This window comes from Silurus meridionalis, chromosome 4 (assembly GCF_014805685.1).
Source record: "Silurus meridionalis isolate SWU-2019-XX chromosome 4, ASM1480568v1, whole genome shotgun sequence".
NCBI classification, from domain to species: Eukaryota; Metazoa; Chordata; class Actinopteri; order Siluriformes; family Siluridae; genus Silurus; species Silurus meridionalis.
The window spans coordinates 19,931,173-19,958,719 of record NC_060887.1 but is presented as its reverse complement, the minus strand read 5'-3'; the positions used below and the strand labels follow the sequence as shown (position 1 = coordinate 19,958,719).

At 36.6% G+C, this 27,547-nt stretch overlaps 2 protein-coding genes across 11 annotated transcripts in view; one reads left to right on the top strand and one right to left on the bottom strand.

Moving 5' to 3' along the window:
• The first annotated feature begins 2,991 nt into the window (after positions 1 to 2,991).
• clcn1b (chloride channel, voltage-sensitive 1b) lies at positions 2,992 to 24,618 on the top strand. Of its 5 annotated transcripts, none has more exons than XM_046847227.1 (24): positions 2,992 to 3,058; positions 3,221 to 3,393; positions 11,200 to 11,419; positions 11,692 to 11,823; positions 11,911 to 12,039; positions 13,169 to 13,302; positions 14,609 to 14,686; positions 15,609 to 15,687; positions 17,040 to 17,165; positions 17,284 to 17,368; positions 17,537 to 17,638; positions 17,928 to 18,012; positions 18,152 to 18,307; positions 18,548 to 18,617; positions 18,722 to 18,832; positions 18,926 to 19,139; positions 19,266 to 19,399; positions 19,538 to 19,719; positions 20,189 to 20,261; positions 20,919 to 20,995; positions 21,499 to 21,543; positions 21,639 to 21,743; positions 21,995 to 22,081; positions 22,432 to 24,618. In XM_046847227.1, exons 2-24 carry the CDS (start codon positions 3,343 to 3,345, stop codon positions 22,813 to 22,815), a joined length of 2,859 nt encoding a protein of 952 aa, XP_046703183.1. In that variant the 5' UTR covers positions 2,992 to 3,058; positions 3,221 to 3,342; the 3' UTR covers positions 22,816 to 24,618. The 5 variants fall into 5 exon arrangements, with proteins under 5 accessions (XP_046703183.1, XP_046703186.1, XP_046703184.1 ...); XM_046847228.1 differs by lacking the exons at positions 2,992 to 3,058; positions 3,221 to 3,393 and adding an exon at positions 6,497 to 6,582 and having other exon boundaries at positions 22,432 to 22,699; positions 22,850 to 24,618; XM_046847230.1 differs by lacking the exons at positions 2,992 to 3,058; positions 3,221 to 3,393 and adding an exon at positions 3,583 to 3,808.
• The window catches only part of fam131bb (family with sequence similarity 131 member Bb), a 29,890-nt gene continuing 25,788 nt past the window's right edge, over positions 23,446 to 27,547 (bottom strand). For all 6 annotated transcript variants that reach the window (XM_046847247.1, XM_046847249.1, XM_046847245.1 and 3 more), the window contains one exon: positions 23,446 to 27,449. In XM_046847247.1, the coding sequence (XP_046703203.1) occupies positions 27,219 to 27,449 (231 nt within the window). In that variant the 3' untranslated portion in view covers positions 23,446 to 27,218. The remainder of the gene's footprint in view (positions 27,450 to 27,547) is intronic.

Here is a 27,547-nt window from a genome sequence, read left to right as displayed (position 1 = left end):
TAAAACAGACCACTCGGAAATTAGAATGTAAATTTCGTCCAACCAAATTGACAGTATTTCAAATCGCATGGACGGAGAGCCTCCTCAGTTATAGAAAAGCTCTTAGTGCTGCTAGATCAGCATATTTTTCTACCCTCATAGAAAATAACAAGCATAACCCTACATTTTAATTCATTACTGAAGCAGAATTAACAGGGAACAAAGCACTGCACTAACATGCACACCATAGATAGTAATTATTTCAACTTTTTAAATAACAAAATTTAAATCATCAGGCAAATAATCCACATTAATATAAATCCAAACTATTTTATAAATAACCCTGTAGATAGCATTACAATTATAACAGACAATGAAAAAGTTTTACTCCTACTAAAGAGAATGACTTAATTTCATTTATTTCCTCATCAAAATCATCAACTTGTAGGCAAGGCCTAAAATGATTATTCCATTAGCACTGATTATGTCCCTAAAACTTACAAACTGGCAATTATCAACCCCCTAATTAGGAAACCTGACCTTGACCCTTATCAGCCGTCACACTATAGGCCAATATTAAGCCTTCTCTTTATCTCCAAGATTTCAGAAAAGGTTGTAGCACAGCAGTTCTGCCCACACCTACTTAGAAATAACATTTTCGAAATGTATCAGTCAGAATCTAGGCCTCATCATAGCACAAAGAAAGCGCTGGTAAGATTTTAAATGACCTGCTATTGGCCTCTGATCAGGGTTGTGTCTCCTTCCTTTTTTTATCTCGAACCTAATGCAGCATTTGACACCATTGATCATAATATCCTCCACCAGAAGTAAACTTTCCAATAACGTAGCATCTCTGGATGGTCTTTCCATCTCAGTGTGCACAGCAGTCAAAGACCTTGGTGTGATTACTGACCCTAGTTTGTCCTTTGAGGATCATGTGAATAACATTACCAGAATAGCCTTCTTTCACCTTAGAAATATTGCTAAGAAATATAATGTTATTACAGGATGCAGAAAAACTAGTTCATGCTTTTGTAACGTCTAGATTAGACTACTGCAATGATTTACTGTCTGGGTGTTTAAGAAAGTGCATAAATAAGCTTCAGATAGTCCAAAAAGCAACAGCAAAAGTCCATACTAAATCTAGAAAATATGACTACATTACCTCTGTTTTAATCAGTCTGCACTGCCTCCCCATCAAACCTCACATTGATTATAAAATACTGATGTATAAAGCACTTAACAGTCTCATGCCGCAGAATCCGAGTAAACTTCTGTACCATTATGATCCTCCATGCCTACTTAGATAAAAAGGTGCAGGCTATTTGTTGGTACCTCAAATAATAAAGACTACAGCAGTGGGCAGGGCTTTATAAGAGAAAGATCTGCCCACTGCTGTAGTTCCAAATAGTGTTCGGGACTCAGACACAGTCTCATTGTTCAAGTCGAGGTTGAAAACATTTATCTAGTCAAGCCTTTTATCGGTAGGGTTTTTTTTTAGGTAAAGGCGCAGATCTTTAGGGATAATGGATATATGGAGTGGAGTGTTCAGAGAACTGGGATATTTGTATGCTGTCTACAGCCTAGGGATCCATATTATGGAGTAACACATGAGCTTTGAGGATTGATTTTGGACTGTACTTAATGTCAACAGTTTGCTACACTGACTCAGGACTATAGTTTGCCGTTTATCTGTAATAAATGGACATTCTGTGTCACTCAGATGAGGATGGAGTCTTGTTCCTCTCAAGGTTTCTTCCTTATGCCATCTCAGGGAGTTTTTCTTTGCCACAGTCGCCACCGGCTTACTCATTAGGGACAAACTTACACTTATAAAGAACATCTTATTCATTTTTATCACCACATCATCTGTGTAAAGCTGCTTTGATACAATGTCCATTGTTAAGAGCACCATACAAATAAAAAATAATTACATTAAGTTAAATTAAAGTCATATTTATGTATGTATGTGTGTGTGTGTGTGTGTGTGTGTGTGTGTGTATGGTGAGAAGGACTTTGGCTCTGTCCCCTGAACAGTTTGTCTAAGCTTCTTCCTCTCTGATGAGGTACACACACACACACACACACACACAGACACACACACATATATATATATATATATATATATATATATATATATATATATATATATATATATATATATACACACACACACACACACATATACACACACTCAGAAACCCTCATCAGGTTACAGGGGCGCCCTAAAGGGAAACCATGTCCTCTCCAAAACACTCCAATGTTGGTCTGGAGGGAACAGAGAGGAAGCAAAACGGAAATCCAGGCGGGAGGGGTGGGTTAATATGCTGGCATGATGCCATTGGGCATGCTGCAAGGCTAATGTGAAAGGCAGAGAAGGCTAAACGATTATCTATCCACTCCTTGAAAATGAAAACTTTTTATTATTTTATTATTTTATTATTTTTATTATTATTATTATAATTTGGTTATTACAAATGTAAACATCGCCATTCCAAACATGATATACCAGGTGATATATTTATGTGTTCACTGATGAATAGCATGCTTCTTCCATCCAGAGTTGCTTTATTAACTCTTTAACTTAAAGTAACAGAAACCACTTAAACAACTGTACAAATATTGCATGAAGAGAAACATTCCAGGTGAAGTTTAAGCTTAGCATAAAGTTTTTTCAACAGGTAACTATGCTACCTGATTTGAGACTCTGCAAATATCTACCATCAGAGGAGCAGAGGGTGTGAGATGGAATGTAGAGTAAGAACATAAAGGGCTTTAAAATAAAATAAAATGCTTGAAATTAATGTTCCTAGCTTTCAAATTAATTACTTCTTTTTATTATTATTACTTTCAAGTTAATTACTGTTCTTTTTTGTAAACAACAGTGGAAAAACATAAAATCACATACCGCGTGTCTGAATTGACATTACTTCTCATTCTTTCAGGCTTCCACCTTTCTTTTCTTTCCCTCTTAATCCCTATAGTTCACCTCAGACCTCATCTCACATCTGCTGTGGATCTCACTGATAAGACCTTTTACACTTCCACTGTTCAGTTATCTCTTGGTGTGGGTTTTCAGGTACGTGTCCTGAATGTGTATTTTTTGACATGTATTATTAAAACTAAAATTGCATTCATGTTCTTTGTGTGTCATTTCACACAAAACCAGCAGTATGTGTGCCATAATGTAAGTACCACCGGTGCCGTAAAGTAAGAGGGCCTTTGTGTGTTTGTGTTATAGGTGGCGTATCAAAGAATCAAGACTGTGTATGTGTTTTGTGTGTGTGTCTGTGTGTTCCAGGCGCTGTAATACAGGAGCGGGACGGTGTGTACGTTTATTTTTGGCTCAGTGTAAGCTTGTCGATGGCTGCCGATGCATCGCAAAGGAAAGCTCTGAGATATCAGCAGACCCTGGTCAGTTTCTCCCTTTCTCTCTCTCTCTCTCTCTCTCTCTCTCTCTCTCTCTCCCCACTCTCTCTCTCTTTCTCTGTGTTTCTCTGTCTCTAACTCTCTGCCTGCCCTTTGTGTTACTTTGTGCTCACATTGTTTGACATGCTGTGTGTGGAGCCATTTGCTGAGATGAACTATGATAACATAAACAGTCTTATCTACCAATTTGAACTCCCTTTTGGGGCCTTTAAAGACCTGGTCTTCAATAGCTCACACTTTAATTGATTTTCCATTCTATTCTGAGTAGTGACATATCGAGAGCTTGATGAAAGTAGCTGTGCAGTGGTTAGAACCTGCACCAGTGGCTTGTTGGTTGTGGCTGTGATTTGGATGTGTTTCTTTTAGTTCCTACTGCTGCATGTTATCACACTGAGCAAAAGTAAGTAATTATAATAACCTACTCTTTCTATATTGTATTCTCCACCTTCTCATATCCATTACTTAATCATATCCATCTCATCGATCATTATCTATGTGATTAACAATGATACTAAAAATGTAAGTGTTTAACTATTTCATCATTCATTTTTCTGCTTATTATTCTGCTCATTATTTTCAACCGGGAAATGTTTTACATCAAGTAGAGTAGAAAGTGGATTAAGTGTTGATAAATATCTGTGTAGCTGCTCCATTCAACTTGTTAGCCATGTGTGAGTTTGTGTGCTGACTGTAACACACGCTCCACATCTGTGTGGCCGTGTGCGAGGGAAACCTGAGCATGCAGGTTAAATATACATCCAGCAATTCTCTTCAGCGTGGAGCTGCGGAAAGCATGGGCTCAGCTTATTAATTACAGCACATGGCCAGCGTTTTTTCCCTGGGGTACAAGAAAATTAGCAGAAAGAGGCGTAGAATGGAAAAGAATTCTGTGTCGGTTATCAATCGACTGTCGGAAGGTCACATGCCTTTGCGTCGATGTGAAAGAGGGGCCATGTCTGTCTCTATACTAATGCTTTTCTGAACATGTTCTGACAGTTCTCAAAGAGATATCTTTCATCCCTCTGCTGTCCCTCTCACTGTGCCACACAAACAGAAGCTCTGACAGGAATCTGTCCTTTATTAGACTTTTCTATACCCACATGCACACACATTTCAGAGATACCTGCAAAGAGATATGGCTCTCAGAAACATAAAGCTCTGTCAGCAGCTCTATAAATAGCCTTTATAGTTGTGTTGATCACTTTATTATAAGTCAAACAAATCACATTTTTTAATTTGAAAAAATTATTTTCATGTTTCTGTCTGTGTGTCTGTGTCTTCGTGTGTTTGTGTCATAGGTTCATTATGTTCATATGTGGTTTGCGGGACAGAGTTAAAACGTGCCTCCAGGGTTTGTGACCGAAGAAGTAAAGCTTTTGCCCTGAGGACTTTCACTCTCAGGGGAATGTATACCTAAATTAGGCTTAATTTGTTGCTGAGTAACTGATTTTAGATTTTTTTCCCTGCAAATATACAGTAGATCATAGTGCTTGTCTATATTGTTTAGTATATTCACAAACCACAACCTTTTTGTGGTTCTTGGTTAATGACTGGAAAGAAAGTGAGAAATCCGCTGTCAATCCTCGGAAAGACCTTTATTTTGTCCAATGTTACACTGTGTGTGTAGACATATGGTGATGTAAATAGAAATAATAAAAATTATTGAAACTAAATAAATGTTAAAATAACAGATTGCTCCTCATCTCAAAATGAAAAAAGCAAAATGCACATTACATAAGTGGTTAAAAATATAAATTAAATTTATTTTGTAAAAATATGTACTTCATCAAGCTATGTTCAGAAATATTTGAATTAATTAATTGATTTAGATAAATACATTATCTATCTATCTATCTATCTATCTATCTATCTATCTATCTATCTATCTATCTATCTATCTATCTATCTATCTATCTATCTATCTATCTATCTATCTATCTATCTAGCGACACTAAATGAACAAAAGTTTGTGGACACCTGCCCATTACTTGTATGTACTTTTTGAACATCCTATCCCACATTTAGTCCCCATTTGCTGTTATAATAACCTCCACTCTTTTGGGAAGATGTTCCACTAGATTATGGAGTGTGCTTGTGGAGATTTGTGCTCATTTAGCCACAAGGGCATCATTAACGTCAGATACTACTCTAGAGTTGAGGAGGCCTGAGGTGCATTCAGCATTCCAAATCATTTCAGATGTGTTTAAAAAGGTTGAGGTCAGAGCTCTATAGCAGGCCACTCCAGATCTTCCACTCCAACCTATGTAACCCATATTTCTGTCTGTCTGTCTGTCTGTCTGTCTGTCTGTCTGTCTGTCTGTCTGTCTGTCTGTCTGTCTATCTATCTATCTATCTATCTATCTATCTATCTATCTATCTATCTATCTATCTATCTATCTATCTATAATAAAAAATAATAACTGCAAAACTTAAAATTCTCAGAATGCTCAGATATTAGAAACATGTGTTAAAAATGTATTAATTATTAAAAACTAGTTGTTTAAAACACATGGATGAATTTTGACAGTCTGTGACAGAACCTGACACTGACAGCACCTGCATCTGAGAAAACTTAGGCTTATACCTATAAACTCATGAAGCTTATTGTGTTCAGAACTCGATAAGAACAATATGAGCAGATGTGCATTATTTATTAAAATAAAACATTTTTTATTATTTATTTATACATATAATAAAGATGTTCATATATAATTGATCATAAACTACTTGGCATGCTAGATTAAGACCTTTGTTAATCTTGGTGAAAATCTAATATAGTCTAAGATTTTGAATCTGTAACAACAAATGCAAAAGAAAGTATGTTGTTAATGTACATGAACAAATAGATCAACACACAGTTATATTTTGTGTGCCGGACCCCTGCCCTGTGTATTAGATGTTGTTGACAGCAGTTTATCAACCACAGCAGAGGACATTAATCAAAACTATGTTGTGGGTGATGTAGTTTCCTGCCCATACGTACAGAAGACACATAGAAGGCAGGTACAATTACTAATACCTGAATGTTTTCTGAAGGTTAAAAGGACAGAGATAGAGAGGGAAAAAAAGAGAGTAAAAGAGAGGGAAATAGGAACAGGCAGCAGCAGAGGGAAGAGCAGGATGAGCGAGAGCACTGAGGCATTTGAGACAGTAATGAATTTAGATCAAATTCTGGTAAGGATTTTTTTTCAGAACTATTTATTGACTCAGAATATGAATTGAGGCATTTACTACAAATACATGGTGCTAGAACGGGTACCATTGTAATTGATGTAAATTAAAAAAAAAAAGTTTATTCAGTGATATTAGCTGTTTATTTGATGTATACTTTATACAGAGAAACATTCTTCATTACTTCTTGGATTTGGGTCACTGTGTATTTGTAGTATGCAAAATAGTGCTTCAGTGCTGTTGGATCAGTATATTTTTTATTGTATTACAGCGATGTTATGAAATGTTCATAGTTGTATAATATAAAGCTGATTAAAGCAGTGCTGTGAAGTATGTAAGAAGGGCGCATTTATTTGTGCATCATGCCTTTTTATTAAATAATCAGATCCTCTTCTCATGCTTATTGCTTATTGTGAGAAAAGAATAGCTGAATAATAAACAGTTCAGAAATATTTACATATATCTTCTGATTTCTATCACATATTGTTGGACAGTTTGTTTCGGAGAAGTTAAATTGTCGGACTGAATTCAGGGTCATGTTTGCTCTTTTGATTTGTGTGGGTGTGTGTGTGCGTGTGTGTGTCTAATCTGTCAGTGTCTGGGTCAGATTTTATCATGATGCGCACACACATACACAGAGTAGTCACGTAAAGGAATGCATGATTATTATAGTTTTAATTAACTCTCAAAGACACTGTGCCCTTGATGTCGTGTCCACATGAGCAACTTTCTCTCTTGGTCTCTTTCTCTCTACCAGTTTTCCTCCCTTTCTTTTTCATGCATTATCTTTAAAATCATTTTAGATGAAACAGTTAAAAACATTATTTAGCATCCAGAAAGTAGTGCTGTTTTTCCCTGTGTATGTGTTACTTTTTCACACTCATATGACATTACATTTAATTTATTGCTCATCATATCTAAATGTCACCATATATGTAGCAAGTGAATAAGATTACACCTTCATCACCAACACATAACTAATAGTTTGTCTCATGTTTTTAGAAGGTTAAATCTGAGTGAGTCTTTCTGGCTACTACCCAATCTCTGGCGCTCTTTATTCTCTGGGTCACAGACCCTAAAATAACACCTAAAATCTTAACCCATGTCTTGTGTATGAGTCAGGTTTCCAGCTTCTTTCCGTTTCAAAATAAACCATTGCTTGTAAAGCTCTCTAAATCATATTATAAGAGTTTTTATTAATGATGTAATGATGATCCTAAAACAAAAATTCTGCCATTTGGAAAGATTTGACAATTTTTTTTGTTTGGGGAAAAAAAAAAGTTCACTGTAGTGTGTAAATATTTAATTTCAGTGTGTAAATAAGCCATTTCTATGCTTAATAGAGATGCACCATAATCACTATGCTTTGGCACACAGATTGTTCACAGTTACATGGTTTCTTTGTGCACCTTATACTTTTTTTTTAATGGGAATTAGATTTATTTCTGATCATTTGTTGGCCATGAACTGTTTTTAAACCATCCTGAAATATCATCACTCACAAACTTGCTTTTTACCCTCAGCCTTAACATACCAAAAGGTTTAAGCTCTTAAAGCTTATACTTCTCACAGTCAGAGATTTAAGAATAGGGCCATGAAAGTCCTTCTATTATATTTGTGAAATAAAAGTATTGCATTTGCTTATTTTAGGCTGGTACTGAACACAAGAATCAGGGCAGTCTAAAAAAATACAAATCACTGCAAATCACAAAACAGTTCATGATAAATGCACACATCACGCACTGACTGTGATTCTAAAGGCTCTGGCATGAAGAAGCTGGTGTTAGATCTGTGATGATCACAAATGTTGAGCTATTTTATGAGTTGCTCAGTAGCTCGTAGTTTTATAACCATAAAGACTGTATAAGACTGTAGAAAGAACATCACTTATAATCTTATACTCCAGTGCTCATGTTAGTTCTCACTCTCCAGTGTTCTGTATTGTTGAAATATTTATGATCACACTCTTGATGTCACCCAAATGAGGATGGGTTCCCCTTTTGAGTCTGGTTCCTCTCAAGATTTCTTTCTCATAACATCTAAGGGAGTTTTTCCTTGCCACAGTCACCACGGCTGCTTATCAGGGATAAATGCACACCATTCACCTTGACTGTTAATTTCTGTAAAGCTGCTTTGAGACAATGTTCGTTGTGAAAAGCGCTATAGAAATAAACTTGACTAGACTTGATTCTCTGGAAATAAGCACAATGAACACAACTGAATAAAACTAAAAATAGCTGCAGTAAATTCTAGTAACCGTAAAACAATTGGCACTAAATTAGAATGGCATTAACATTTTTATTTTGTGCACTCAGGATAAACTAATGTATTTAATGGTGGCGTAAAAGATTTAAGCATGGTCTACTGATTCCTATCAAGATCTTTATCACATTACTACTATTTTTAAGACAAAACCTACATTATAACATACAATAAAACAGTTATCTCCTACTTAATACACTTGATATCATTATGCAATAAGTTTACTGAGGATATTTTGGACCAGGTGAAAAGAGCATTTAACACTGGCATTGAGAATCCAGGGTGTTCTTAATATTAAATACTGTAGCTCGAGGATTTTTTGTGCACCATATATACAATAAATAAAGGCTTTTAATGAAGCTTCAGCTGTGAACAGGTAGATTGGAAAATGATTGTTATTTAAGAAAATATTAGAGGTCCCCTGGCGGTCTTGTGGTTAGGATGCGGCGCTCTCACCGCTGCGGCCCGGGTTCGATCCCCGGTCAGGGAACCAACCCCAGCCATTAAGGTTGCACAAGCCTTAGTGCCGGTCCCAAGCCCGGATAAATGGGGAGGGTTGCGTAAGGAAGGGCATCCAGCGTAAAAACATGTGCCAAATCAAATCATGCGGATGGTCCGCTGTGGCGACCCCTAACGGGAGAAGCCGAAAGATTTAAGAAAATTTTAGGGTAATTAGTGTTTCTGTATAAAATGTAAGGTCGAGTTTGTGGTAAAAACAAAAAGACAAAAAAAGGAACATACTGTTCAGAGAAAGATGTCATTAAACGGCATTTTGTTCTCAGACAAACTTTCTCTCACGCTGTCGAAAGGTCTTTCTGACCTCCAACCACACAAACAAGTCAACTGACAAGACAAAAGAGAGAATAATGAAGTCAGGCGCAGTCTCTCTCTCTCACACACACACACACACACACACACACACACACACACACACACACTTTTACAACATTTTCACTCGTTCAAATGCCTTTGCTCAAACTTCACTATTGAACCTCAAAATTGTTCATTGTTGCACTTCAGCAGAAGAATACATGTATTTTATGTACAGTTTGACTATTACTATTTTTTCTTATTGATTTATGTCCCTTCTAATTTCCCATAGGTGTTTACATACAATGTTTTCCTCTTACTCTGAGTTTCCGTGTAAGAGAGAAAAGAGGGAGGGAGGGAGAGAGAGACAGAGAGAGAAATAGTTTCTCAGTGTCTCAGTTTTGGAGCCACTTTGTGCACAAGTACAGTCTAAATACAGAATGCCCAAAAAAACTTCTTCAAAGGAGGTAGGTTGTAATATTCAGAGGGATTTTTTTGAACGATTCTTCTAGTTTACCAGCCACTCTCTATAACTGCACAACAGAACATTTTGCTAAACTAAACTAAATTGAATTGGTCGTGGCACAAAACAAGTTACTTTTATATTATTAAAAATGAAAGTGCTTTTAGTAAATGTATATTTCTGTATAAGGCCTATACCGTATTTGTTTTTGAAATTTACCATTATTACAATACAAACAGGAAATGGTTGCATACACCTTGTTGTAAAAATAATACATAAATAAATGTGAAAAACCGGATTAAACTGATGTAAATTATTTCGATAAAATTACATAATTTTTAATTATATTAATTGTATTTTAAAGCATGCAATTTCTAAATACAGGTTGAAAAAAACTATATGAATGAAAAGTTTGTAAACAATTGTTTGAATTATTTACAAATAAAATCCATCTGGCGCTTGAACAAAAATTTGAAATATACTAATCATTGAAATTATTTTGAATCAATTGCAATTACAAAAAAATGGTGGACTGTGTAAATGTCGAAGTGCAAAGATTGAGTATATTCACCAGGTGTGTTAGGTGTGTGACTAAAGCACTGAGAAATTGGGTACAGTAGAGAAAAATGATTTCCTACATTATTGCAGTCCATTTCCTTTCATTTGTGTTACATGCCAAGATGTGTGTGTGTGTGTGTGTGTGTGTGTGTGTGTGTGTGTGTGTGTGTGTGTGTGTGCTGTATTATGCTGATGCACGTATTGTAGTTGTTGAACTAAGGATCTCTTATTCATGCAGCTCCTCCAACATGAGCCTATTTTAGTGTGACACTCAAGTGCACTTGAGTGCATCTTCCTTACACAAACACACATGCACGCAAACACACACACAGCTAAATATGTAAATATGACTTCTTACTTGACCTTCTTAGTGACTTGTTTGTGAGAAAAGGGCGTTGTACATTTATAATTTTAGATTTGTCGGGTTCTTTCCACTTACTATTTTGTTATAGCTAACCTGTGTGTCCAAGTTTAATTCCAGCAAATACATTCTCACATCTTTTTATCATCTTTACCATTCTTCTCAGCTGTATGGAGAGTACAGGGAGCAGCTGGGTAGTCATGCCCGGAGGGAGGCCACACATCTGCTAACCGAGAACCAGTCAAATAGACATGCTGGCAATGCTAGGGCAATTAGAAGAGGCTATGGCCGAAGGCATCATATCGCATTGGAAACAGAACCCATGACCCCAGGATTTAGCCACTCTTCCTCAATAAAAGAACCTGAACCTTACTCGAAATGCCAAGGTGAGGAGGTTTCGATCTTAAATTTAATATAGGAGCATCTTCCTTTCTAAAAAATAATATATATATATATATATATATATATATATATATATATATATATATATATATATATATATATATATACATATATTGTAAAACAAATCACCGATATAAATCATATAATTACCATACATTTTGCAGCCTGAACAGATAAGACTAGATTTACATTATGTATGTTTGGAGTTTAATAGTGATTTTTGTCTTAATTGTTTGTTGGGGACATTGTTGTTCAGATTGCCTGAGACGAATACAGGGGTATTTAGTAACAAAGCTTGGGGAGGACTGGATTTTCCTGGTGCTGCTGGGTCTCACCATGGCTCTAGTCAGTTGGAGTATGGACTATGCCAGTGCAAAGAGCCTACAAGGTACTCTAACAAACTCTTATATCTCCAATAAAATGCATTTCTTATGACTTTTTAAAAATCAGTTTTCCCCTCCTTTTTTTCCCAAAGCATACAAATGGATGTATGCAGAGCTAAAAGGGAACGTGCCACTACAATATCTGGCCTGGGTGACGTATCCCATAATTCTCATTGTGTTCTCATCTGTCTTTTGCCACCTGGTCTCTCCACAAGCCATAGGTTTGTAATGCTATTTTCTTTGCATTCTATTAATGAAATCCAGCCTCAGTGTCATCGTTGTGTTGTTGTTTTTAATTAAAAAAAAAAAATAATTTCTCTCCGTGTTCTCATTAGTTACTCTACTCATTTGAGCTGCTTTAAGATTTCCCACTGAACTCAAGTCTCAATGATTTGAAATCCATCCATTGCCTGAACTCTATGATTATTTAATAGGACCTGCATTTTGGGTAGAAAGAATATAACACTAGTCAAACATGTTTGTCCATTTAAACGAATATGGCAGTTAGTGTTCTTCTCCAAGGGCAGCATGTTTCACTATGAGATTATGAGAGCATAACTTTATGCATGTAGGAGTATCATATAGTGGTGGATACGTGGTACCTAAATGATTGTAAATTTTAATTCATCGACCATTGCTTTCTTCTTCCCTCACTTGTTTAACTGCTTTGGCTAAAAGCATCTTTTCCAATGAACAAAAGTAAATGATTAGCCCATGACCCTATTGGACTGGCTGTGAGATTTAGATAATATAGAATTGACAGTGGCTCAAGGGCATCATGAATTTTTCAGGTTAATGATTTTAAATAATTTTTTTAAAATATAAAACTTTAACTCTGAAGAGATGTGTTAAAAATTATAAATAGAGGTGCTGCATGAACAAATAAATTCTGTTGCTATCAGTTGCTCCTAGACTTTATATGACCTTTGTACTCAGGCACAGGTGGTTGAAAGAGTTTCACTGGAGTTATGTAACAGGGACCTGAAGTGGTAACAGCTACATTCTATGAAGAAGCTACAATAAAATAAATGTTTCTATAGTAAAATAAAATATTAACTCTGAGCGACAAGTAATTCCTATATTATTTTCTCGCCTACAATTTCTTTATGCGGATGTTCAATTAGTAATAAAAAGTTTAACTTTAATCTTCTATTTGTTCTTATCCCAGATAGCTACTAAATTTATATCATATATATTATTATATTATATAACCTTATATACTATATATTATATATATTATATATATATTATATATTATATATTACCTTATATACTAAGGTTAGACATTGTATGAATTGTTTTCACTATTTTACAATTGTGTTTTCGTCTTCCCTCTGAATGTTCATGTAGGTTCTGGAATACCAGAGCTGAAGACCATTCTGCGCGGCGTGGTGCTGAAGGAGTATCTAACTCTGAAAGCCTTTGTGGCTAAAGTCATCGGTTTGACTGCGAGCCTGGGCAGTGGCATGCCTTTGGGAAAAGAGGTTTTTTAAATTTTCTTTAATTTGTCAGACAAAAACAACACTATTTATACTTGATACTCTAATTGTGTTCTATACTTCAATACTGTACTTCACATGGTATTCTAGGTATTCTAAAAAAACCGGAAGCAGATTATATCCACCTACTTTATTATACCTTCTAATAATACAGTGTGTGTTTATATATGCATTTCACTTCACTCGAAACTGTAGTTGCCAGAAGTATTTAGTTAAAGCAACACAGGAACCTTTCTTTTTTTTTTTTTATCCTTTATTTTCATTTAAAAAAATAGCTTCAGTATTTATAATGAAGATAAGTGAACAGTCTATAATCAGAATATGTACAACTGTAAACTGAAGAAGTTGAGCAAAATTAGGTATTTTTAGCCTAGCTGTGTGGTAAAACATGAAAGCTAGCATGATATTTTTTATCTATTCTAATTTAAATTGTTACATTTCTGTGAAATTCTGTGAATTGGAATGAAATGAAATCTAATCTTAGAGTGGATCTAAAATTTCTACACACACTTGTTAAAAGTTTAAAGTAAAACAATAAGACAAAAAAAAAAATCATGTTTGGGCTCTGGTGTAAAGTGACTAATAAGAAGTTGTTTCACAAAAAAATAAAAATAAATAAAACGTTGGGGCTACTTTTCTTTAGCTTGGGACTGGGGCTCTAGAGAGAATCATGGATTGCTTCTAATACCAATCTATGCAGGCCTGTGTTTAGAAAAAAATCACTTTCTAGCACTATAATTAACCAAAGCACAAAGTCAAAGGGATGGCTTTAGAAGAACAAGATCAATGTTTTGGAATGGTTCAGATCTAAATCCTATTGAACATCTGTGGGAGGACTTCAAGGGGGCTGTGCACAGGCAGCTCATTGCTATAGATTTAGAGTATTTTTGCAATAAAGAATGCATTGCTAAATTAAGATTTACTACATGGGGTAATTTGTGGAATAGAAATTTCTTGGTTGCTTTATCACGATTAATTGTTTCGTATTTTACTATTGACTATAATGTGATTAAAATTTATTTGAAAATAAAACTACCAGTATATTACTGTAAAAACAGTATACTGGTAACATACTGGTATTTTATTCAATATATATTCGATATATATTTTTCATATAAATTGTAATCAAATAAAAAAAAAAAAAAAAAGTTTCTGCTATTTATTAAATAATTCATTAAAATGTGCCATTATTGTAAAGAAATAAACATTAGGATTGCCAGGTTGTTATCATACATTTACAGGTGAAAATACTGATTAATATTTTGACATGACTGTCTGTGTGTTACCCCAGGGCCCTTTTGTCCACATTGCAAGTATCTGTGCTGCTGTGCTGAGCAAAGTAATGTCTATATTCACAGGAGTGTACGAGGTAAAGCCTCTGTCCTGCAGTATGTTTGTGTTTGTGTTTGAGCTGCACCAGCTTATACAGTGGGTTATTTATACCTTTATTTTCATTCTTATATGAAATGAAATTATAAGGCAACATAAAACCTCACTGTTGTTAAATACTTCAAGCCCACTAGCATCACTAGCTGAACACCATGTTTATGATTTGTTCTTTGGGAAAAATTAATCTACTGGATGATCTTTAAACTGGCAGGGATTATGAATTTCTTACATTTCGTAGTAACATTTTTGGTGAATTACATTTAAATCTCTTTGATTATGAGATATTTGTCACTTTTAAATACGATTCTATGTATTTTATTCTATGCAGTTTCAGATTAATTGAATTAATGTGGCTAATTCAAAAATATGTAGAGTTCATAAACTACAAGAACTTTCAAATTAGCAGCAAAGTCCCAGGAACAGTATCTGTGAATGTGAGAATATAAGAATGTGAATAAAGAAATGAATCACCCACTGCTGCTGTAATATGAGCATATTAATGCTGACTCACTCAATACCAACTAACAGCTTTTACTGCTGGACTGCTGACTGTAGCTCTGACCTCAAAGAAGTGATAAAACACAATATATATATATATATATATATATATATATATATATGTATATATGTATGTTTTGACAACATGTTCGACAACCTGTTAAATGACATCCAATGCTCACATCGGTCTTTTATTACATTTTTTAAACTCTTTCTCTCTCTCTCTCTCTCTCTCTCTCTCTCTCTCTCTCTCTCTCTCTCTCTCTCTCTCTCTCTCTATCTCTCATTTACTTCCTGTGTGTATCTTCCTACTGGTCTTTATATTAATAGTGTGAGTATTAACTGCCCTGGGTGTTTGTGTATGCGTGTGTTTGCCATTGTGTTGTTTTCTTAACCCCGCCCAGAATAGTGCCCATGTTCAGGACCTGCTGGTGTGTGCGTGTGCAGTGGGAGTCGGCACCTGTTTCGGTGCCCCTCTGGGAGGCAAGTAGCTCCTGCTTTATGTACAGCGCATTATATGTATATGTGCAGCTTATACACACTGTTTTGAGAGGGATAAGCGTCGAGAGAAATGTAACTCCACTGTTTTCCTATCACTCAGCTCTGCTCTGGGCAGTGAATCTTTTTCTTGGAGTTAGCTGTCCATAATAACACTAATTACATCAGGACTCTATCTATCTATCTATCTATCTATCTATCTATCTATCTATCTATCTATCTGTCTGTCTGTCTGTCTGTCTGTCTGTCTGTCTGTCTGTCTGTCTGTCTGTCTGTCTGATTATCTAGGTAAATTAGAGACATGGTGCAACCCAGATGAGGATGGGTTTCCTCTTGAGTCTGGTTCCTCTCAAGGCTTCTTCCATCCCTTTTTCCTTGCCACAGTCGCCACCGGCTTGCTCATTAGGGACAAACTTACACTTATAAAAAACATCTTATTAATTTTTTTCTCACCACGTTATCTGTGTAAAGCTGCTCTAAGACATAGTTATTAAGGGCAGCTAATGTAAAGTTGATGTTGTGCTTGTTTTGAGATTGTGTACAGAGCTCTGTAGAGTTTATTCTCAAATTTGCTCCTGACTGCTTGGAACTTTTCAGTGGTCTCTCTAGAATTATTTAATTGCCATATCTGTTTTCCCACTGTTTTTTCCACTGTATTCTTTAACACTTCTGTTTCATTTCATTAAAAAATATTAATCTTATTTACTTTTACCCACACACTGGCCTCTATCAGCTGTTTCTTTACTCTCCTCTTCTTTTCTCCCCTCAGTCCTCTATAACCCATCTGTCTCTCTCTCTCTCAGTAGCACCCCTATCGTTACACTGATATTCTGACAGTGGGGTGTGCTGTAGGGGTCGGCTGCTGTTTCGGCACTCCTCTTGGAGGTAAAACACACGTTTGATCCCTCTTCCTGTTTCTCTCATCACAGTTCTTCATCACTGTACAAATCATTTTTCCACCAACATTACTTACCGTAATCAATAACACAGTAGGTGCTGTATAATGTATTGTTCTGAGTCATTGACATTTGTACTAGAGTTTTTCTTTGTCTTTAACAGGAAATCTTCTCATGTTCTTTTTTTTTTGAGCTGTTTTCTATTTCTGCTTATTCATCTTTCTATCCTTCCATATTCTCCCTATTACACTGTCATCTTTGACCATTTTGTCCTTCATTTTTCTTCCTACATTCTTATCTGTGCATATTTCTCACATCTCTGTAACTGTTTAAATTTTCTTTTCCTTTATCTCTCTCTCTCTCTCTCTCTCTCTCTCTCTCTCTCTCTCTCTCTCTCTCTCTCTCTCTCTCTCTCTCTCTCTCTCACACAATCCCTTGCAGGTGTGTTGTTCAGTATTGAGGTCACATCCACTTATTTTGCTGTGAGGAATTATTGGAGAGGATACTTCGCCGCTACGTTCAGCGCCTTTATATTCAGAGTGCTGTCTGTTTGGAACAAAGACTCTGGTTGGGCATACACACTAAACCTTTTTAATAGAGCAATATAAATGCATAATTCACGGCTCCCTGAGCGGATGAATGATTTTTATTGATGTGAGATTCACTGTTTGCTCTTTTCCCATAGTCACAATTACTGCTCTGTTCCGCACAAAATTCCGGATGGACTTTCCGTTTGACCTGCAGGAGCTGCCAGCATTTGCTGTCATTGGGTGTGTTTGGCATATTACACACAGAAATATTCAATTTAACAGAGAAATTATAGCTCCAATTCTGTATCTTATGAATCCGAGCTCATTCTGCTGCAAGGGTTATTGTGTGAGTAAGCGGGTAGCTGTGTGTGGTTAAAGTCTCTCTGAATAATATTGCATTTCTTATAGGATCTCATGTGGATTTCTGGGAGCATTCTTTGTTTATCTAAACAGACAGGTTGTTTTGTTTATGAGGAGACCAACAGCACTCACCCAATTCCTCACAAAATAGTGAGCGCCTATGCCATATATACATGCATTCCTTCTTTACAATTTATGATATAGTCTCTCTCTCTCTCTCTCTCTCTCTCTCTCTCTCTCTCTCTCTCTCTCTCTATCTATCTATCTATCTATCTATCTATCTATCTATCTATCTATCTATCTATCTATCTATCTCTCCCTCTCTATCTCTTTCTCATACTTATATGCTTATATATACATTTTGTTTATAATTGTTTCCTGGTATATGACATGCATTTTCCTGCACTTTTACAGCCATTTTATTGTGTGTTTGTTTTAGCCGGTTGATTTACCCTGGTGTGGTCACTTTCATTATTGCCAGCTTCACATTTCCACCAGGCTTTGGTCAGTTTATGGCCGGTGAGGTATGTAGCTTTGTCTGTGATTCATTCAACAGCTTTAATGGATTTATGGTTCAGAGGTCTATTGATGACATGCTTGACCTTGCTTTTTTCTTTCCAAATTTGTGTACCTGCCACTTTATCTTCCCTGTTTGCTCTTCAGCTGATGCCAAGAGAGTGTATCAGCTCTCTGTTTGATAACTTCACCTGGACAAAAGTCTGGGACCCCACCACGGAACCAGGCCTGGGCCGCTCCACTGCGTGGTTCCATTCGGAAGTCAGCGTCTTTGTCATCATGCTTCTCTTTTTCATCATGAAGGTAGATAATTACAAACGTTACGTGCTTACAAAGAAATTGTATGCATAAATGTCATGTGGCGCTGCAAATATTGCTGTGGTTATATTTCTTAATGTAGGTGCAGCAGATTTTCAAGACAGTATTTTTCTTATTCACTTCCAGATGATTTAATACTGTTGTTAGAGATTGGATTAAAATACAACGGTATAATAGGCTTTATTCTTTTTCCTTCCTTGTTCTCTTTATATTCCTGTGACTCAGTTTTGGATGTCTGCAGTTTCAACGACGATGCCGATCCCCTCTGGCGCCTTTATGCCTGTCTTTATACTTGGTCTGTAAATCTTAATGAGATTAGGCATGAGATTAACTTCCTAATTGTTTTCCCAATTATAATCTGTTTGATGTGGGAATGATGCGTAAATGTTAAATGTTTAGGAGCTGCATTTGGCCGGTTGGTAGGCGAGATCATGGCCACACTTTTTCCAAATGGTATCCTCTTTGATGATATTGTTTACCGAATCCTACCTGGAGGCTACGCTGTGATTGGTCAGTAAATGTTCAACATCATCTCCTCAGATTATTTTATGTTTTTATTTATATAACATTTGTTGATATTTATGTGAATGTCTGACTGTCTAGGTGCTGCAGCGATGACCGGTGCAGTCACACACACAGTTTCGACAGCAGTGATCTGCTTTGAGCTGACCGGGCAGATATCACACATCCTACCCATGATGGTGGCAGTGATCCTGGCTAACATGGTGGCACAGGGCCTGCAGCCATCACTTTATGATTCCATAATCCAGGTCAAAAAGCTCCCTTATCTCCCAGAGCTTGGTTTTGGACACATCAGGTATTTACATGCTGAAATACATGCTTTAATAGATTTTTTCTCCCCTACATTATTTAATTCAATTTGATGTCATTTTCAGTGAAGTGTGTTTTAACCTGCTATTCCTGACCTTTGTTCTTCTCTCAGTAAGTATAATATCTGTGTGGAGGACATCATGGTGAAGAAGGTGAAGTTTTTGTCTCCTCAGACCACATACCGTGAGCTTCTTCACCTTCTGCAGAGCACAACCCTCAAAACCATCCCAGTGGTGGATTCTAAAGGTATGCTTATTTAAAAATGAGACATTTTATATATAAATTCTTAATATTTAACACCATTATTTTTTTTATTAAATCCCTCCACATATACAGAGTATTCTGCATGCATAAATTAACATAACTTCATTTTTCTGTCCATAGAGTCAATGATTTTGTTGGGCTCTATAGAGAGGTGTGAGCTTCAAGCAGCCTATGACTGGTGGCTGTCAGCCGAGAGACGAATCACTAACCAAGGTCAGACAATGTGCAGTCCAGGATCTGTGGTCAACTGGGAAACCTTCAGTTTAGTAGATGAAGAAGCAGGAGAGGAGAGCAAGGAAAAGGTGAGAGTCTTGGGCCATGATGAATTCACACAGTGTACTCTGTAGCATGACTTCAGTATAATTAAATTTAAATAAATACCAGGGTTAAAGCCACTGTTTCCAGGTGCTACTAAATTTCCCACCGGTTTTAATCACATCAGCAGTATTTTGCAGGCAGATCCTGAATCTTGTGGGGTTTTTTTTTATGGCAGCATTATATTAATAAATATGAAGTAAATAAAAAATAACTTGATGGAAACATGCTTGTCCCACTTTAAATGAACTGCCATCCAGAAATCCAGAAAACTGCCAAAACAGAAAAAAGTTTTATCTCAGAGAAGATGAAAAAGAAAATGTATTGCAGATGACACTCACTGAAAGCAGTCCTGTCCTGATCAGGCTTCTCTTCCATTTAGAAATCAAGATGAGATGAGTTCACAGCTTACTTGAACTTGCACCTGTGTTTGGTGCTCTTTAAAAATGTTTTCAGGAAAACACAGTCTCTGAGGAGCACAATGGTCCACTGGACACTGGGGGGGATCCCAACAATCACACGGCGCCTGGTGAGTGGCTCAGGTGTGGGATTTGTACCTCTGCTCTTTTACTTCCAATAATTATGAATACAATTATTAGAAGACTGTTTGGCAAATTATGGTGTTCGATATACATCAGAGATTTCCTGAAATATCCAAAACAAAATGCACTTCATACTCTTTTTTCTCAAGTGTCCTAGATCCACCTCCCAATACAGGCCCTTTTCTCTAGCACCATTATTCCTCTTGCAAATGCTACACAGGCTCTTACCGCTAATCCCCTAGTCTGCCTTCCCAGTACATGGCAGCTTCTATCCTCTAGCTCCCTATAACCCTTTCCAAAAGCACTGCAGGCTGAATTCTCTATTAAGCTAATCCTATTCTCAAATGAACTGCAGGCATTTTCTTCTAGTCCCCTTGTCCCTCTTGTGAATACACTGCAGACTCTTTCTACCCTACCCAATATTATACAATAATATATTTCTACCCTACCCAATTACAGCCCCTTTTCTGTTATTTAATTTTTTTTCCTTCCCAATCTGAATGGCCCGATTAATAATTATTGCTTAATCGATTTCTTTACTGAATGATTTTAAGTGTATATAAAACAGACTGGGCATAGATGGATTTGCTTTAGAGCCTCACTAGAATGGTTAATTTCTGGATTGATCTTATACCTAATCACAGGTGCACTCGGATTCATGAGGAGCGCACTTCATCGCCTCTTGTCCAACTCATCCTCGCCGCAGCAGGCTAAGTCACAGGTGCATTTTACACTTAATGTATAAATCGTAAATCAGGAAGATTGTCTGTGCTAGAAAAATGATCACTTTGCCTTGCTGCTCATTTATTTAGAAACGGTGGTACCATCCAACAATTTTTTTCTTTTTGGAAGTTAGATTTGAAGTAAACATTGTTTTTTTTAAGCAAAAATATTGACTGTAACACTAGGTGGAGACAAATTCTTCTATTTTTCTATGTTGCATCTTCAGCAGCCCTTTTGCCATATTTAGGCATATGCAGCTTTCTAGGCCACTGAACCACTGATTCTCTGACTAAGCAATTCATTTGTCACATTTGTCATCAATTATGTTGTAAGTATTTATAGCTGTGAAGTAGAATGAACAAAAAACATGTTCAAAATTTTAACATGAATTATAAATCTATCTTGTGCTGTTCTTATTATTGCTGTTTTTCCCCTCACTTGTGCTTTTTCTAGTTTTTTTTTTTTTTTATAAAAGTTTTTATAAAACTTGTCTTCTTCCAGGATGAACTACCCGCTCCTGTAACAGACAGCATGACTCCAGAGGAGGTGAACAGAACCACTTTTTAATGTCTTCCTGAGCATGACCATTACAACATCATTATAACATCATTGCTGATGCAGCTTCTGATTGGCCTGTACAGATCAAAGCCTGGGAGGATGCTGAGCTGGATAAGCCGATCGATATTGATCAGATTCGCATCGATCCCTCTCCGTTTCAGCTGGTGGAAAGAACATCGCTGCATAAGGTAGTCTCATGTAAATGGAAATCAGTGGAACACGTATACTGAGTTACATACATAACTTCAATGCCAACCAGTGAATTGCAGCTGCACTAACACCATGTGTGTTTCTTTAACAACAGTTCATAACACGGTTTTCCACAAACAATGGAAAAAAATTTTTTTTAGATGACAACAAGCATTAGTATCTTCAAATATTCATAGTAGATAATACAGATTTGAATATATACATACATTTATCTGTGTCTCTCTTTCAGACACACACCCTTTTTTCTCTTTTGGGTCTCAGTCATGCCTATGTCACTAGCATAGGTAAACTTGTGGGGGTCGTAGCGCTTAAAGAGGTGAGTCACTCCTACATGCTTCATTCCTTTTTTTTTTGATTTGTGATGTTTAAATATGCCATGTGTGGCCCAGAGGGTAGTGTTGCCACCTGGCAGCTCCAGGGCCCCTGGTTTGAGTGTGAGCTTGGGAACTGTGTCCACTTTAATAGTAAGGCGCTCATAGATTTGACTGACTGTGTGCATGATGCACTTATGATGGACTGGCTTCTGTACAGTGTTCCCCCAATATGCTCTGGGTGACTGCAGCCCTGACCAGGATAGAGCATTTACTGTAGATGACGGATTAAATAAAATGCCATTGCAATGCCATATGTTTATGTAAAAATGTGAACAATGTTTCTCTGCCACAGCTTCAGAAGGCCATAGAAGGTTCAACCCGTAGTGGCGTGCGTCTCCGCCCCCCTCTGGCCAGTTTCAGAGATGCCAGCCGTAAAGCCAAGGAGCACCCACATCCAGGATCAGCCCCCTCATCTCCCATTCGAGACAAAGACCTGTGGAGTGAGGGAGAAAAGAAGGAAACGAAAGACGAAGCAGAGCCCAAATTGGCCGAACCAAAAGAAACAGAGTGCAAGGTCAAAGTAGACGGCAGCAGCAGAAATTCAGATCATCCAGCACAGGGTCAGCCTTTCTCCTCTTTCTCTCCCTCTTCTCCATCTATCCCTCTCACATCCCTCCATCCTCTGCCTGAAAAGGAGACAAATGGAGAGAAAGAGAGTGATGATGAACTGGTTTAAGGATTCTCTGTTTTTATATGTCTTTCTTCCACAGACTTAACCCTCTGTAGAGTCTCTGTTGAGACGTTGGTGAGCTTTGGCTGCAGATGTTCTAAAAATGTACTACGTGATGTGAAGTTTTTCTACATCTGATACAGATTCCTTGGTCTATTTCTAAGACTCTCCCTACCTGTCTCAGGACACTGTGTATCAGCCCTCCCTCAGTCTGCCTCAATGTCTGCGTGTCCTTTTATCTGTTATTGAGAAGCAGGTGCTTGAACATCACATCTAATCAGCATGTTTAATATTTCCATTAGTTAGATGATCCATTAAATTGCCTTCCAAATAATTTAAGCTTCAGAATTTTGTTTCTCTTATCGCACTGCTTGATTATGATCCAGACAAATTATTATTAAATGGAATTATAACCAGTGTCTTTAAAATGTGATTAATATGTTTTCTGTAGTTTTGTTTTTCTAACAAATTGTTTAAAAAAAATTATTTCATTCTTGTTCAGGACCTTGCTTCATATTGAACCTAAACAAAACATTGCATTGTTTTAGACAAAAAAAAATACAATACAGAATTACTTCTTCTTTGTTTATTTGTTTGTTTTTCATTATTGTCATATGGGAAGAGGTGTAGAATAGGGGTAGATGGGGTATTTGTCTATGGCTAGGGTTTTTTTTTTTTAATCTCGTGCAGGAATAAGAAGGAGAGCGCACGAGACAGAGACAGGGAGAGAGAAGTGAAAGCACACTGGAAGAACCATGTCATTAGACCCTTCAGACAAGCATGCATAGATATAGGCATCACAGATCGAATTCCCACTTACACTTATTGAAATAAGTCTATATCCAAATAAAATCCAAATGAATTCATGTCTGTATGTTTAGAACATATTTGGATCACATTTCTAACAAAAGGTTAAACCTTTACATAGCTTGAACAAAATATCTGAACAAAAAACCCTGTAGATGATGACCATTTTGTGTCATGATTCCTCCATTAAAATGAAAACCAAGCAAAAAGAGACAGAATCTGAGAAACGGATAGTGACCAACAAATAAACGGAGAAAATATAAACAAAAGTGATTATAGTCATGCCCATTATGTTGTGTTATATTGAAAGATGGCAGTAGAGTCATACAAAAACGTCTTAAAATCACAAACAATCTGCAGTCACAAATTGTAATAACCAAAGAAATACATTTGGTTTGTGATTATTACTATATTCATTCATATTTTTTTTTATCTTACATATGAAGAAACAAAATACCTAACAGGAAATGACATTACTCTTCTGGTTATAATGATGATGTGACCTGTTTTGTAGTTTGGTATAATTTGTTCTTGATGGCTTGCTAGAAGCACTCTCTGATCTTCTGAAGAAATATTAAGCCGTGTTATGCAAATTGAGTGTGTATGTTGTCTTGGCTGAACTGAAATTCATGAATGCATGAATAAGAATGAAAAATAACACAAATCATTCTTATAAGATGTTGCCAAATAACGTATGGCCCATGTTCTATTGTAATCAATCCTGCAGCCCAGACAAGAAAATGCTGGACCAAATTACTCTACATTTATTTTGCTCCATATTTCACCTTGACTGTTAGACACATTTACACATTTCTCATATTGATCTGGAGATTTCAAAATAAATTCCCACCTAAACGGTTCAAAATTATGCAGCTGAACCCACTTCCTTCTTTCCTTCACAAGATTAAATATCGACTGGGTAAAAGATGATGTTGCAGGGTATTAAGAGGAAACCTAATGAAGAGTGATGCCATTCCCACCAAACGTGTCTACATCGCTAAATTAATAAGAAGTCCTCTCCCAAAATAATTCCTAAATAAATAAATGAGCACATTTCAGTAACTTCATGCTCCCTTCCTGCCAGGCACTAAGACTGGACAACAATGGAAGCCCTCAGCCGAGCTTCATAAGAACTCTGTAAGCAGCACTGACAAAAATTAAAGCCTTATAAACATTAGCTCTTATGAGTGTTTAATGTATTTGTATTATCTGCATATAACGTTATGAGTCAAGCTTTAGCAAAAGACTGAGTAGAATGCAACAACAATGTACAAACTAGTATGCACACACTCGCTCAGGAAAAGTTCCAAAGTTTCCAGTCTCCATGCCTGTCTCAGGAGCTCAGCAAAAATGAATGATATGTGCTCTATCATATACTGGAGGGAGGGCACATAATTCTGTACAAAAATAAACATTGTCCCAACATTGCATAAATAATCCATCAATAAATAAATTCTTTCAAGTCAATAAATGATTTTGTCTTATTGTATTTGGCTTTCACATAATCTTTAGAATAGAACTAAAGTGTTCTCCAAGAAAACAATGAAATAAATAAACTGAAACATGAAACTGGCCAGGAGGTTCAGCGGTCCTGGTTTTTGTCATTTTGTTCTGCTTGATAGATCACAGCCATCAAGAAGGAGCGAAGAAGAAGACCACTATATCTTCCATGACTTGTTTTAGCTTCGCTCGTACGCGCACTGAACGCACAGCATGTAATGGGTTTCCAGCCATAGCCACTGTGGTAATCAGTAACTGTGACAAACAGGAAGATGCCTAGTCCATCCTTATTGGCCTGAGTTCAGCATGAGGTCACTTCCTTTTTCTTCTGAAGCCAGATTCTGTTAGAACATGTTTCCAGATAATATGCCAATGTTTTGTTGATTTATATACATATGTTGGTCTAAAGCACAATCCCTTACATCTGTTATACAATACAGGTTTGAAATATCCAGCAGTAAGTCATGTTGTGTTGTGTTGTGTTACAAATAGAACTCAAGACACATAGTATAAAAATAAATAAGTAACTGAAAAGGGTTAGCACTATTTACATACATGTAAATAAAAACTCCTTCAATTATTTTTCTTTTTTGTTAGTAATGCAGCATTTTTCAGCCATCTCACTCACCATTGCTTGTCTAAAGATATTGTCATCAATTGAAACCTTTTATGTTGATTTTGTTCAACACGTCTCATGAACATGGATAGTCACTGAACAAAGAAGAACTTTCTGTCAGTTGTATTGTGAAAGTAAATCCTGTAAAGCTGCATTCAGGGGGGAGGGGGACAGATTATTTTTCCATTCAGAATGGTACCAGAGGGCTGTGCAACTCTGCAATGTACTCATTCAGACAAGCACAGCCTTGCGGTGAAAGTCTGAGTTTATATCAGTGACCAGGCCGAAGTAGAAAGGTTCAGTGCAAATAACTATACAGTGCTTCATGGGACATCATATTACACTGACATTATAGCATGCATGCCACAGGTGACACAGAGAAGGAAGCCCACTATAACAGAATCATCTGCAGCACAGTGTGTGTGTGTGTATGTGTGTGAGTGTGTTTGCTATTTGTGTGATCATTAATAAGTTAAGATCTTTTTAGATTTATTAAACAGATGGGTTGGCACACAAAACTTTAGTTTCCTTGTGAACAGAAGTGAATAGTTTCCCCGTGTAATCCAGGCTGAGGGAAAGAGTGCATTTTACAACCCTCACAATCAACTGTCATAATAAAGTATTAACAGAATCGATGATTATTTTATGATATTAAATTTGGTTCTGCTCAAAGTTAGCTGAGAGTTGCTTCGAAACTGCATCACATGATTGTGTCTTTAATAAGATACAGGGCTAGATTGAAGTCATAAACAGGAAAATAAAGCTCTGTCAATTGTATTATTAAACAGCTCGCTTTTGTGAGAAATTACATTTGAGCTGAATTATTTGAATGTATCAAAGACACAACTTGATGCTTGATATTTTAAAAAGAGGTCTGGGTGTACGTGAGCAAATATCTGTACATTTATAAATGATGAAGTGTCAATAAGGAAAAGAAAGTTTTAGCTCCACTGGGGTTCGAATTCATTTCATAATTGGTTTTCTGTAGTATCGGTTTTACTTATACTGTATAATGATACATGATATCCATAAAGGATAAAGAGGATGTTGTTTGAAATACAACTGACTTTACACTGTACCCCACATTTATGTGCTGTCACTTTTATTACACACTATCCTCTTTGTGCTGAAGGTATCGGTGTTATTGGTGATTTGTTATTATGGTTTATTATATGCTCAAAACAATGAGTAGCATCCATGTAAATAGCATGCATGTATTTAACCTTTGTTTAACCTTTGAACTCATCTCTTCGAAACCCTTTGTGTATATCTTTTATCATCTCTCGCTCTCTCTCCCTCATGTGCTCCTCTTCAGAAGTTTAACGTCTGTTCGAAAATTCTGTCTTTTTCTCCTTATTGTATTTGAAGTTACGCAAGGTCCATCCATCAAGGAGGGATATTTCTGAAAAGGAACTGATCAATTCAAACAGTTGATTATGTAGCATTAAATGTCAATCGAAATCAGTTTTGTTCCTGCTCCTAACACTCATTTTGTTGCCGTGGTGCTGGCCGAAGAGGATTCTGACGCCTCCTCTTTTTCCTCCAGCATTTCATTAATAGACGGTGTGACATCAGAAGGTTTCCATTCTGTAAATGATTCCCCAGGGACTTGTCCTGGACTACTTCCTCCTGCTGAGGTCACTTCCTCTCTCTGTGCAACTGGAGAGGGAATTAAAGTCACTGGTTCCGGTTCCATGCGTAACGTTACCTCTTCCTCCTGAGATGAGAGTAAAAATAGAATTTATGCTTTAGTAGACATACTGTATGTCTGTCAGGTGTGTTATTTTGTGAAAATAGGAACACAGCTTATTACCA